This window comes from Gymnoscopelus braueri, assembly GCF_963280865.1.
Source record: "Gymnoscopelus braueri genome assembly, chromosome: 14".
Lineage (NCBI taxonomy): Eukaryota > Metazoa > Chordata > Actinopteri > Myctophiformes > Myctophidae > Gymnoscopelus > Gymnoscopelus braueri.
Genome location: NC_137619.1, coordinates 3,241,889 through 3,254,018, shown reverse-complemented (window position 1 = coordinate 3,254,018; position 12,130 = coordinate 3,241,889). Strand labels below are relative to the sequence as shown.

The 12,130-nt window shown below is 42.0% G+C and overlaps 1 protein-coding gene across 5 annotated transcripts in view; it reads right to left on the bottom strand.

Annotated features, from left to right (window-relative positions):
* wdfy4 (WDFY family member 4) overlaps window positions 1-11,925 on the bottom strand; it is a 171,253-nt gene extending 159,328 nt beyond the window's left edge. For 2 of the 5 annotated variants that reach the window (XM_080450394.1, XM_080450396.1), the window contains exons 1-6: window positions 11,906-11,924; window positions 11,458-11,805; window positions 7,738-8,025; window positions 5,579-5,690; window positions 714-841; window positions 456-587 (exon numbers count right to left, since the gene is read on the bottom strand). In XM_080450394.1, coding sequence (XP_080306520.1) covers window positions 456-587; window positions 714-841; window positions 5,579-5,690; window positions 7,738-8,004 — 639 coding nt within the window. In that variant the 5' untranslated portion in view covers window positions 8,005-8,025; window positions 11,458-11,805; window positions 11,906-11,924. Of the gene's footprint in view, window positions 1-455; window positions 588-713; window positions 842-5,578; window positions 5,691-7,737; window positions 8,026-11,457; window positions 11,841-11,905 lie in introns of those variants that run through there. The other 3 variants (XM_080450395.1, XM_080450392.1, XM_080450393.1) reach the window with 3 other exon arrangements.
* Window positions 11,926-12,130: the final 205 nt, after the last annotated feature.

The window sequence follows — 12,130 nt, the reverse complement described above, 5'->3', positions numbered from 1 at the left end:
TGTTTGACCCAGAGAGCTGGGTTAGTGTTTGACCCAGAGAGCTGGGTTAGTGTTTGACCCAGAGAGCTGGGTCATTGTTTGACCCAGAGAGCTGGGTTAGTGTTTGACCCAGAGAGCTGGGTTAGTGTTTGACCCAGAGAGCTGGGTTAGTGTTCGACCCATGGGGCGGCCATAGCTGAGTGGTTAGTGAGCCCGCCTAGGGAGCCAGAGGCCCTGGTTGCCCCAGGTTCGATTCCAGGCCAGGCCAGCATATGTGTCGATGAAATGAAATGTGTCCCTGAGCAAGACTCTTAACCCCTAATTGCTCACAGGTTCTCATTGGAAACAAGACCGCAAGGACTTTCATGAACAACCTGTTAAAAGGAATTATCCTTTATCCCAGAGAGCTGGGTTAGTGTTCGACCCAGAGAGCTGGGTTAGTGTTTGACCCAGAGAGCTGGGTTAGTAGTGTTTACCTGTGTGAGTAGTTGTTGGAAGCTGTCCTCCCTGGCTGTGTTGTCCTGCTGGGCTGGGAGACACACTAACAGGTACAGACACTTCACCAGAGCAGCAGGGAGGCCCGTCTTTATCCAGGACACCGCGTCCTCCTACACATTCACACACATCAACACACACTGACTTATTAGCCTAAAAATGTTTCAAACATTCTCAAATTAATCTAAAAAATGTTCTAAAATAGTAATAGTAATCAACAGCTGTTAAACGTGTCTCACTGTGGTGTTGTCGGCGGTGAGGAGAGACAGGGACTTCAGTAAGAGCCATCCTGGGTTCTCTGTCCCCTCGCTGTCACTCTGTCCATCAAACCTCTGGAAGAAGTCCACCACCTGATAGCGAGCCTCCTCTGATAACACACGGGACAACACACACAGTAGTGGTGGGAAAAAAAAGTTCATTTCAGTGAACGAACGATTTCGTTCACGTTCACGGCAATGATTCGTTCAGATGATTCGTTCACGTTCTCGTTCAGTAGCGCTATTTTCCAGTGTTCAAATTTTACTTGAGTAAAAGTACAAAAGTATTGGCATCAAAATATACTTAAAGTAACCAAATTAAAAGTACTAACATATTTGAAAATAGCCGATCTATGAGCTCAAAACGCGTCGCATCGCGACGCGTTGAGCTTGTAGATCTGCTATTTTCAAATAGCCTAGGTATAAAATAGGGCTAAAGTGGTTAATGTATGTTTTATAACGTGTGTAAAAACACCATCGCGGGAACGTTATTTTTACGTTGCGCGTGAATGTAACAGTTTCAGAAAGTGAACGAGCTTGTTCGCTGCAAATGAACTAGTTCTTTTGAACGAATCGATCATGAACGACACATCACTAAAACACAGGCTTATACAGCACATCCATCCAGCCCAGTGGTGTAGTGGTGATTTGTTAACTGGGGGGGATGCTATTTCTTATGACCCAGGCCATGAATGCGCACAGATCAGTATTATGAAATATTCATTTTTTGTTTGAGGTTTCATTCATTTTAGTTAGGTCTACATTAGTGCTGCACGATTCTTGCTCAAATGTGAATCACAATTTTCCTCCATAAGAATTGAGATCACGATTCTCACACGATTCTCTTGTAAATGAAAAAATATTAAGCAAAAAAAATGAAAAAAATGAAAGTGTTTTTCTTTTTGTTTTTTTTAAGAAAAAAAAAACGCCATAATTTAAATTCGAGATTGCTAGGTGTCTGAATCGAGATCACGATCTTTTTTCGATTAATTGTGCAGCACTAGTTTACATGTGCATAAGTAGTTTTAGTTAGAAATGTACTATTTTTTGTTTAGTTTTCATTCAGTTTTAGTTTTCTTTATAACTTTTCCAAGGAATGCCTTGATTTATAGTGAAAGGTCAAGGGGGGGGGGTCCCTGCTTCACCTCTCTCTCAGCTAAGGGGGTCCTTGGCCTGAGAAACGTTGAAGACCCTTAATCTACAGCATTACAGCACTCCCAGTTTCATTGTGTCTCTGCAGTGAGAAATGACCAAATGAACATTTCACATTCAGAAGAATAAACCTTCTGGATGAAACCGAGAACTATATATAGAGACATATTGAAAAAAAAGTGAGGAAAATATTGTCTCTAACAGTTAATCAAACTAATGGGTTTAACTGATTATATACTGTATATATATATCTTATTTATTTTTTTTCATTTTTCATTTTTCACAAAAGTATACATACAACCCCCCCACATCCCTCCCCACATATAAACCCACATACATAAAGGACAGCACAGATACAAATAATCAAAACATAATCAAAAACTAGAAAATGTGCTCCTCGGAGCACAGGTCTCCGCCAGTACTGTTCCTGATTAATCCTGTCTTACCTATTTATATTACATATTGTCACGTGTCACTTGACCAATGTTAGCTTGGCTGATGGAAGCTCACTTCAAAAAATATAAATGATTTTTTCAAAAAAAAATCATTTATAAAAAGATTTCTTCAAAAAATATAAATGATTTTTTGAAGTGACACACCTATTTATAGGTTTCTATGTCATCATGCGTCTCGCTAGCCAATCAGAGCATTGGTGACAACAATATTGTCACGTGTCACGCGAAGCTTGACCAATGTTAGCTTGGCTGAGACGGGGGGACACACGGAAGGACAAGAACGAAAACATACTCTCCACCTCTGGCGGAGACAATAAAGGTACAAAAAAGAAAAGAAAGGGAACAACAAGAAGAGACAAATCTGTTGTAAAAACATTAAGTAGCTTCGAGAAATAATAGATCTAGACCGAGACCGATAGCTGTAGATAACAACCTATAACATCTCTGATACAGGTAGGGACAGCGTTTACATATCGTCCAAATAAGGTTGCCAAATCTTCCAAAAAGTGTCAAACCCATTTCAGTGCCAAGAGTATTTTCATACCAGTAGAGAGCAACAAATCGACACATTGATGACCTCGCTGGCTCACTCACCCCCTCCCAAACAGGCTCACGTCATATCCGGTCATAACCGGATGTTGACATTTTCGACAATCGTTGATTGGGCTAAATTACGATGCGATACACGACTACGATGACTGATCGTCACCCAGACCAAAGAGAGTAGACGTGGACCTCTCCGTTAGCTTTTTATACCGTGTGAAAAACCGTGACTTTCCCTATTCTGGCCGAAAATCACCGGAGAAAAACAACGTGACCCGGAAATGAATTATTTTTTTTTACATCCGGCTCCGGGTGAGTCTGAAGGAGTCAGGAAGCGAAAGTGATCATGAAAAATAAACAGAATAGCGCGACCACAGTCAAAAGTAAAAACTCGGGATTTCTCGTGCTGGCACTGAGGGTACTCGGGAAAAACTCGGGATATCTCGGGCGTGGCACTGAGAGAGTTAAACTATAAGTAATCTTCTCAAGAGGGACACAACTGTTCATTTCTGACAACCATCTCGCAATGCCGACGCAATGCCGGGGGGGGATTCCATGTTATTGCAATACATTTCCTAGCCACTCCAAGTATACAATACTGTCTATATAAAAAGAAGAATAGCCATGTGAATTTCAATGTGAGTTATGTTTTCTTTGCAGGTGAAATATGGTGTGTGATATGATCATTATTGATGGTTGCAGCCTGTGTTTTACAACACAAGGTTGTGGTAGTGTGGGGACTTGTTACAGCATGTAACTTAACTTCTTTCACAACAGCAGTTGTGAAAGAAGTTAACAAAGTGAAGTTAACCAGTGGTGGAAAGTAACTATGAGTACATTTACTCAAGTACTGTACTTAAGTACAATTTACTGGAGTATTTCCCATTTTCAATACTTTTACTTCTACTCCACTACATTTCAGAGGCAAATATTGTACTTTAACTCCACTACAATTATTTGAAAACTTTAGTTACTAGTTACTTTGCAGATATAAATTATTATATTATAAAACATACATTAACCACTTTAGCCCTATTTTATACCTAGGCTATTTGAAAATAGCAGACCTACAAGCTCACAGCGCGTCGCAGCGCGACGCGTTGTGATCTTGTAGGTCTGCTATTTTCAAACATTAATAGTACTTTTACTTTCGGTACTTTAAGTATATTTTGATGACAATACTTTTGTACTTTCACTCAAGTAAGATGTTGAACACAGGCCTTTTACTTGTAACAGAGTATTTTTATATTGTGGTATTGGTACTTAGTAAAATATCCGAGTACTTCTTCCTCCACTGAAGTTAACTAAATGCGACTGATTAACCTTCATTCCGCGATGCATTTCTCTTCAGATGAATACCAACGTTTTCCAAGGATGGATAAAGAGCCATCGTGGAGTTTTACGGAAGAAAAATAAATAGTGACGGATTTGATTTGTTTTCCCCAAAAATCTGGTTCTAAACCTTAGACAAACATTACGTATATTTATGTCAAGTTGTCGGTTTCAAGCGCTGCTTTGGTGCATGAACAGAAATAGCATCCATTCTGAAAGACATGTTCTGAGAGTAAAGGCAGGAACTAAAACCAAAGGAAAGCAGAACCAGACCGAGGGGGAGGCAGAACTTCCCCTCCAAGGGCTGTCATGGCTGTATGCAGCAGGGGTTTCTCACAGTGGGGACCCCCCAGGGGTTCCAGGGGGTCCCCCAGCAAAAGTAGTCAATATAGCATCACAATCATTTCAACCACTTTATTCATTTATGTGTTGGCTATTCACAAATAGCAGATCTACAAGCTCACAGCGCGTCACTTCGTGTTGCGCTGTGGGCTTGTACATCTGCTATTTTTTTCAGATGGTGGAAGTTCGTGGCCAAAAATATACAATTTGAAAATGTGTGAGAACCAGAGCAGGGTTTATTATATTCATAGCTAGGCCTGTCATAATGATTATAATCCACTGATCCACACAATTATTTGAGATAATCGCAATCGTTTTTGCATCATAGTCAAAATTGTCTCTATTCATTAATTTTGTGTAAATGCATTGGTTGAAAAAAATCACACATTTTCAGAAATAGTGGAAATCGAGCTTGGGCTATTTTCACTTTTTAGATCAGGGGTCTTCAACGTTTTCAGGCCAAGGACCCCCTACCTGAGAGAGAGATGAAGCAGGGACCCCTCTCTATATTGTATAAAGTTTTGTTTCAGATTAAACTTTTTTCCCTCTACACCTACACCTCTTTGCCAAAATAGCCGCTGCGAGGCGTTGTGAGCTTGTAGATCTGCTATTTTTGGCTAAAGTTGTCCTCAGGAAAAGGGATGCTAGGGTTCAAGTGGTTAAGGTAAAAAATGTAAATCATATCACACAAAGATTTGGCGGACCCTCTGTAGTAACTCTGAGGATCCCCTAGGGGTCCCGGACCCCCTGTTGAAGACCCCTGTTTTAGAGTATGATCAAATATGGTCTATTTTGGACACAGTATATTATTTATTTTGATTATTGGCACTGGTCAGTCATTTCTGTGTATATTTAAGTTATTTGTCGTAATTGTTTACAAAGCCAAACAGAAATGTCATTTATAGTTATACAGTATGTTCCAATGCCAAAAACACAATGACATCATCGTTCATCACAATTATTTGTATGACAGTTCATTGTCAAGTAAAATGTGCTGATTGTGACACAGCCCTGTCCTCATACCTGCCGGTCTAGCTGCCAGTCTGCTGTGGATGCTGGAGACCACCATGTCTGCTGTGAGACCAGCAAGACCCTTCAGATCCACACCTTCAGCCCTGCTGTCACTCTCACACACCTGGGATCAGAGAGAGGCAGGTAGACAGGTAGACAGGTAGACAGGGCAACAGACAGGTAGACAGGGCAACAGACAGGTAGACAGGTAGACAGGTAGACAGGTAGACAGGTAGACAGGTAGACAGGTAGACAGGTAGACAGGGCAACAGACAGGTAGACAGGTAGACAGGTAGACAGGGCAACAGACAGGTAGACAGGTAGACAGGTAGACAGGTAGACAGGTAAGGCAAGGCAAGGCAACTTTATTTATATAGCACTTTTCATACACAGGGCAATTCAAAGTGCTTTACAGAATAAAAAATCATAATACAAAGTGCAACAATGCACTTTAAAAAGAAATGGAGAATATAATAGATACAATTAAAATAAGATAAAGGAGCAAAATAAATACTCCCACCTTTTATACAAAACATGATAATAATAAAAAGTGACATTTAAAGACCAGGCAAGACCTAGCTGTTCTTAGCCATCATTGGGTAGGGTAAGCAATGTTAAATAAATATGTTTTTAACTTGGACTTAAAAACAGCTATGGTTGGGGATTGTCTAATGTAAGCTGGAATATTGTTCCAGGTTTGTGGTGCATAGTAGTGAAATGCTGCTTCACCATGTTTTGTTTCAACAAATGGAACAATTAATAGGCCAGCCCCAGATGACCTAAGGGTTCTAGGAGGTTCATATGGCTCAAGCATGTCTAAGATGTAGCTGGGCCCAGAGCCACAGAGACATTTATAGACAAGTAACAACATTTTAAAATCAATTCTTTGGGGGACTGGTAGCCAATGTAAAGATTTTAGGACTGGTGTAATATGGTCATATTTTCTAGTTTCCGTCAGGACTCTAGCAGCAGCATTCTGAATCAGTTGGAGTTGTCTAAGCGCTTTGCTTGAGAGTCCAGTGAGCACACCATTACAGTAATCCAGTCTACTGGAAACAAAAGCATGTATAAGTGTTTCTAGGTCTTGCTTGGACATAATTCCCCTAACTCTTGCAATATTTTTAAGGTGATAGTAGGCAGATGAAATTACAGATTTTATATGACTGTTAAAATTTAAATCTGAATCTAGGACAACACCAAGATCTCTGACCTGACTCTTAGGTATAAGAGACCGGGATTTAAGGTGAGAGATTACTCTCTGTCTCTGGTTCTGTGGTCCAAAAACAATTATCTCAGTCTTATCTTGATTTAATTGAAGAAAATTTTGCCGCATCCAGTCATTGATTTCCTCAATGCAGTGACAGAGGGAATCAACAGGACCATAGTCGGTTGACGTAACTGATATGTAGATGTGCGTGTCATCTGCATAATTATGGTAATTGACTTTATTCTTGCTTATTATGTGTCCTAGGGGAAGCATATAAAGATTAAATAGGAGGGGTCCTAGAATGGACCCCTGCGGAACCCCACAGGTCATGGCCACCTGTTCAGACTCACAGTTTCCAATAGAGACAAAGTATTTCCTATTTTGAAGGTATGATTTGAACCACTCTATGACAGTTCCAGAGAGTCCCACACAGTGCTCTAGTCTTTGTATTAAAATTGAATGATCCACAGTGTCAAACGTAGTGTGACGGTCCCGGCACCTTAGGCTGCAATACCAGCCTGACAGCGTGTCGCGGGTTCGACTCCCGTTCCCTACAACCTTTGCTGCGTGTCACAACCCCCCCCCCCCTCCCCCCCGCATCTCTCTCCCCATTTCCTGTCGGCCTACTTTCCCTATCCCTCAAAATAAAAAGGCAGAAAAAGCCCCAAAAAATAATCTTTTAAAACAGAAGTTAACTGTCAAAATGTTATTTGTATTTATTTTTATTAAATTATTTCCTTATAAGTTAAAGCGGCACCATGTAACTTTTTTTGAGTGAATACGAATTTTTGTCCAATCTGTATGGACAAAAATCCATCCACCCTGTCCAGCAGACACCTCCGCGTCGGTGCCTAATCATCACCCTGTTGGGATGTATTTATCAATAATGACCAGCTACCCGTCAATTATCCCTTGCATAAATAATACAGCGGGTCCTTTCACTTCCATAAGCCTGTATGTATACCTGTATGTAGAGAGGCAGGACTTTGAGGAGACGCTCCTCTCTGTGCGTGGCAGGATCTCGCTCATCATGTATGCGGTCAGAAGATGCAGGACCCCTCCTCCCCAGGTCCTGGAGCTGTTCTCGGAGGGCCTGGAGGAGCCGAGACCCCCGCTGGACCCCCTCCTTCTCCTTCCCTTCCACACTGCCGTCTCCCTTCAGCTCCTCAGAGACAGAGGCCAGCTCCCCTGAAGCGCTCAGCTCACCCGTCTCCTTGTTGATCCTCTCCATGACACGTTCACCAACACACTCCTGTCAACATAGAGAGAGAGAGAGAGTGTGTATTAGTACAGCATTGGTTCTCAAAGTGGGGTCCAGGGACCCCCAGGGGTCCTTGGCGGGTTATACCAGGGGGTCCCCAGGAAAATGAGTTAATATAGCTTCCCAATCATTTTAACCACTTTAATCATATTTTATACTTTGGGCTATTCAAAAATAGCAGATCTACAAGCTCATAGCGCGGCACCGAGTGTCGCGCTATGAGCTTGTAGATCTGCTATTTATTTTTTATCGTGAACATTTGCGCAAATCTTTGAACATATATATATATATTTTTTTTTTAAGCCAATCTTTGCTTCTGGGGGTCCATGGAACAAAATATTTTGAGATGGGGGGTCCGACTCCGTGGCCAAATACATATAATTTTGGGGGTCCTTGACATGAAAAAGTTTGAGAACCACTCTAGTACAGAACAGTGTGTGCGTGTGCGTGCGTGCGTGCGTGCGTGCGTGCGTGCGTGCGTGCGTGCGTGCGTGCGTGCGTGCGTGCGTGCGTGCGTGCGTGCGTGCGTGCGTGCGTGCGTGCGTGCGTGCGTGCGTGCGTGCGTGCGTGCGTGCGTGCGTAGAGGGAGATTTGACCAAAAAGAATTATGGCGAGGTAAGGTATGTTTATTTGTACGGCACATTTCATACACAAAGGCAGTTTAAGGTGCTTTTACATTAGAGTAGAGATGCTTTTGAATTTGAAATCCTGAAAAGTAACAGTTTTGGACAGACAGTATGACGTTTCCACCCGACAGAGACGATAAAAAAAAACAATACAGAAATAAACAACGTTTTAAAACAATAAAAATTCACCGCTATCATATCACTGCTGTGTTTCTCACTTCCTCAAATAATAATAACAGTTTACTGCTGTTACTACAGAGAGACACCTGGGTTTACCAACAGACGGGGGGATCAATAAAGGTCCATCAATTTGAATGTGACACACTGTCTTCCCGTACCTTGGCACTCCCTCTTTCCAAGGTGTTTCGCCCAGGTGGGCGTGGTTTTGAGATTTGAGGTGATAAGGCACCTCAAATCTCCTCAAAATTTGTGGGTCGCAGACCCCGTTGTTATGGGTCGCGACTCGCAAGTACTTCTTATTTGAAAGATATATTGACACATTAGTACAGCTCTGCTGTCTTAGTGTTACACACACACAGAAAAATAATGGTTCTTAAATCGTTCTTTAAAAGGCTATATATGTTTCCACAAAGAACCATCAACTACTAATGAACCATTTCATCTAGTGAATGGTTCTTCATGTTCCCCATCTAGTTCTAGAGAACCGTTTCTGAAAATGTGTGCATATCTTTGAATATATATATATTTTTTAAAGCAAACATTTTAACTCAAATCTTTGCTTCTGGGGGTCCCTGGCACAACCTTTTCAGATGGGAGTCCGCGGCCAAATGTATATAAATGTAGGGGTCCTTGGCATGAAAAAGGTTGAAAACCACTGTTCTATGGCATCACCCTGAAATAACCAGTTTTGGTTCCAGTCGGCACCTTTATGTTTCTGTGTGCACTAGTCTGTGCCTACAACAAGCAGAAGCCATGACACACCAGAGCTCTCAGTGTGTCAGAGTCAGGTGACAAACAGACGTGACGTAGCAGATATACTGACTGACTGAGTTCCCACCAGGACGTCAGTAACCTAAACCCTGCCTCCTGCCAGACAGCCAGCCAGGGTTGATTTCGTCGACTAAAACTATGACGAAAAATGTTCGTCAACTACCTTTTTTTCACTGACAAAAACGAAATAAAAACGAAATAAAACTAAGCTATGATGACTAAAACTAAGACTAAATTTACTGACAATTTCGTCAACAAATATGAACTAGACTAGACTAAATGTTAGTGAGGGATCTAGTGGAGAAGAGATCCAGTAGAACTAAAAGACAAGGCATTTTATGTTTGGTTGCGCTCGGGTGTTGCGCTCTGAAAATAGCAGATCTACAAGCTCACAACGCGTCGCGCTGCGACGCGTTGTGAGCTTGTAGATCTGCTATTTTCAGCATGCAACTAAATGTAAAATCAGCCATTACGACGCCATCAAGGCACCGCCAACATACATTTTAGTCGACCAAATCAACTGCAGATTTAGTCGACTAAAATGTTAGGATATTTAGTCGACTAAAACTAGACAAAAACCAAAACATTTCAGGTGACTAAAATATGACTAAAACTAAATGGAATTGTATTCAAAAGACTATGACGAAAACTAAATCAAAATGTGTCTTGTCAAAATCAACGCTGCAGCCAGCCCAACTAACTTGTGTTTTCATTAGAATGTGTAATCTTATTTCAATAAGCACTCCTGTACCTACTCGCCTTCCCTGTATGTGTCTGACTGTATATCCAGGGGTAGGCAACCTTAGGCACGGGTGCCAACACTGGCACAGGGGAGGATAATCACTGTCACACTGGCATAAGTGTGAGAGAGAGGATTTTTGGTTTAAACCCCTGCTGTATTTCTATCTATCTGTCTATCTATCTACGGTATCTACCTACACCTACCTACCTACCTACCTACCTACCTACCTACCTACCTATCACTGCTTGTCATTTCAGTGCATTACCACATGGCTCACAAGCGTTATCACTCGAGGAATGTTTTGCTTTTAAACACAAATCTTCTTGTCTCATTGTATAATCTCTGTCACACAACACACAAAGAGAATGACTGGATGAATGGATGACAGAGAACAGACTGCCGACCTTAAAGTGAAGATAAAGAACAACAAATGACATTACAAATGAGCTGGGAAGAAGTGGGTCACATATCCCACGTTCTCTTGTCAATAGTTTCTCTTTCATGTTTCCTGGTGTGTTAGGATTGAACCTTCGGTTCTGTGTGCACAGTATCAGAGTTTTAAACTCTGTGTGCACAGTATCAGAGTTTTAAACGTATACTGTAGGCTATTTAAACAAAGTGACAGGTAAGTGTGACGGGTCGCACTCAGAGTGACAAAAGGGAGTTTGTTTCTTTTCTTTTATTCTCCATGTCTTTACACGTCAGGACAAACGTTTGGGCTAATCCAGTCTTTCTGTCAGTGTCACACTGAACGAAGGCTAAGCGATCCTCAGGGCATGGAAAACAACACGTTAGTGCAAGTTTTTTACAATGGCCCATTGAGCCAGTCCACATGTGCACACTAGACTAGCTGGCTATACACACTATTACAACACAAGCCTGTGTACTGTATGTGTGGAATGACAATTCGTTTCGTTTCTCACAGCATTCAGACAACCTTTTTAATTCCAAGGCACCCATTTAGTTTGATGCAGTTTCTTATCACTGGGATAAGAAATTGTACAAATCGGCAGTGTCGCTTTTAACAGTTACAGACCCTTAAAAAGGTCCATTTGGACCCCTAAGTGGTCCCGCGGACCCGACGTTGAGAAACACTAGGCTTACCTGTTGCAGAAGCAGACATCTGGGAGGGGTGGTGGTGGGTGGGTGAGGGGGGGGGGGCTTTCCTAGAAACTCAAACAATAGGTGCCAATGTTGTGTTTGTGTCCCAACCCAAATGGTCTCTCTCACTCTCTCTCTCCCAGTGTCTCTCTTCCCATGTCAGGAGGACATTGACAAGCTGGGACTTGAAGCAAAAAGAAGAAATCACTGTTAGCCAGAATGTGTGTTCTCTCTCTAGTCTCTACCAACCCGCCTACCCTAAACCCCCTTCTTCACTCACTTAGTAAGCTGTATAAGACTGAACTTTGCACAAGGAGCATAACTTACATCAGCTGCCCCTATGGTCATGTGCTTCTCACACACACACACACACACACACACACACACACACACACACACACACACACACACACACACACACACACACACACACACACACACACACACACACACACACACACACACACACACACACACACACACACACACACACACACACACACACTCCTCTGCTGTGCAGAAAGCAGAAGCAAAAGCAGCTGCTACTGTTGTTCTGCCGGTTATGTGTGAGCCCCTCCCATTACACAGCCCTATGAGCATAATGAAGTGTCACTTTGGCTTTTTATAGATAGTGATCCTGTTTGATTCATCAATGAATCACGACACCGACCGCACT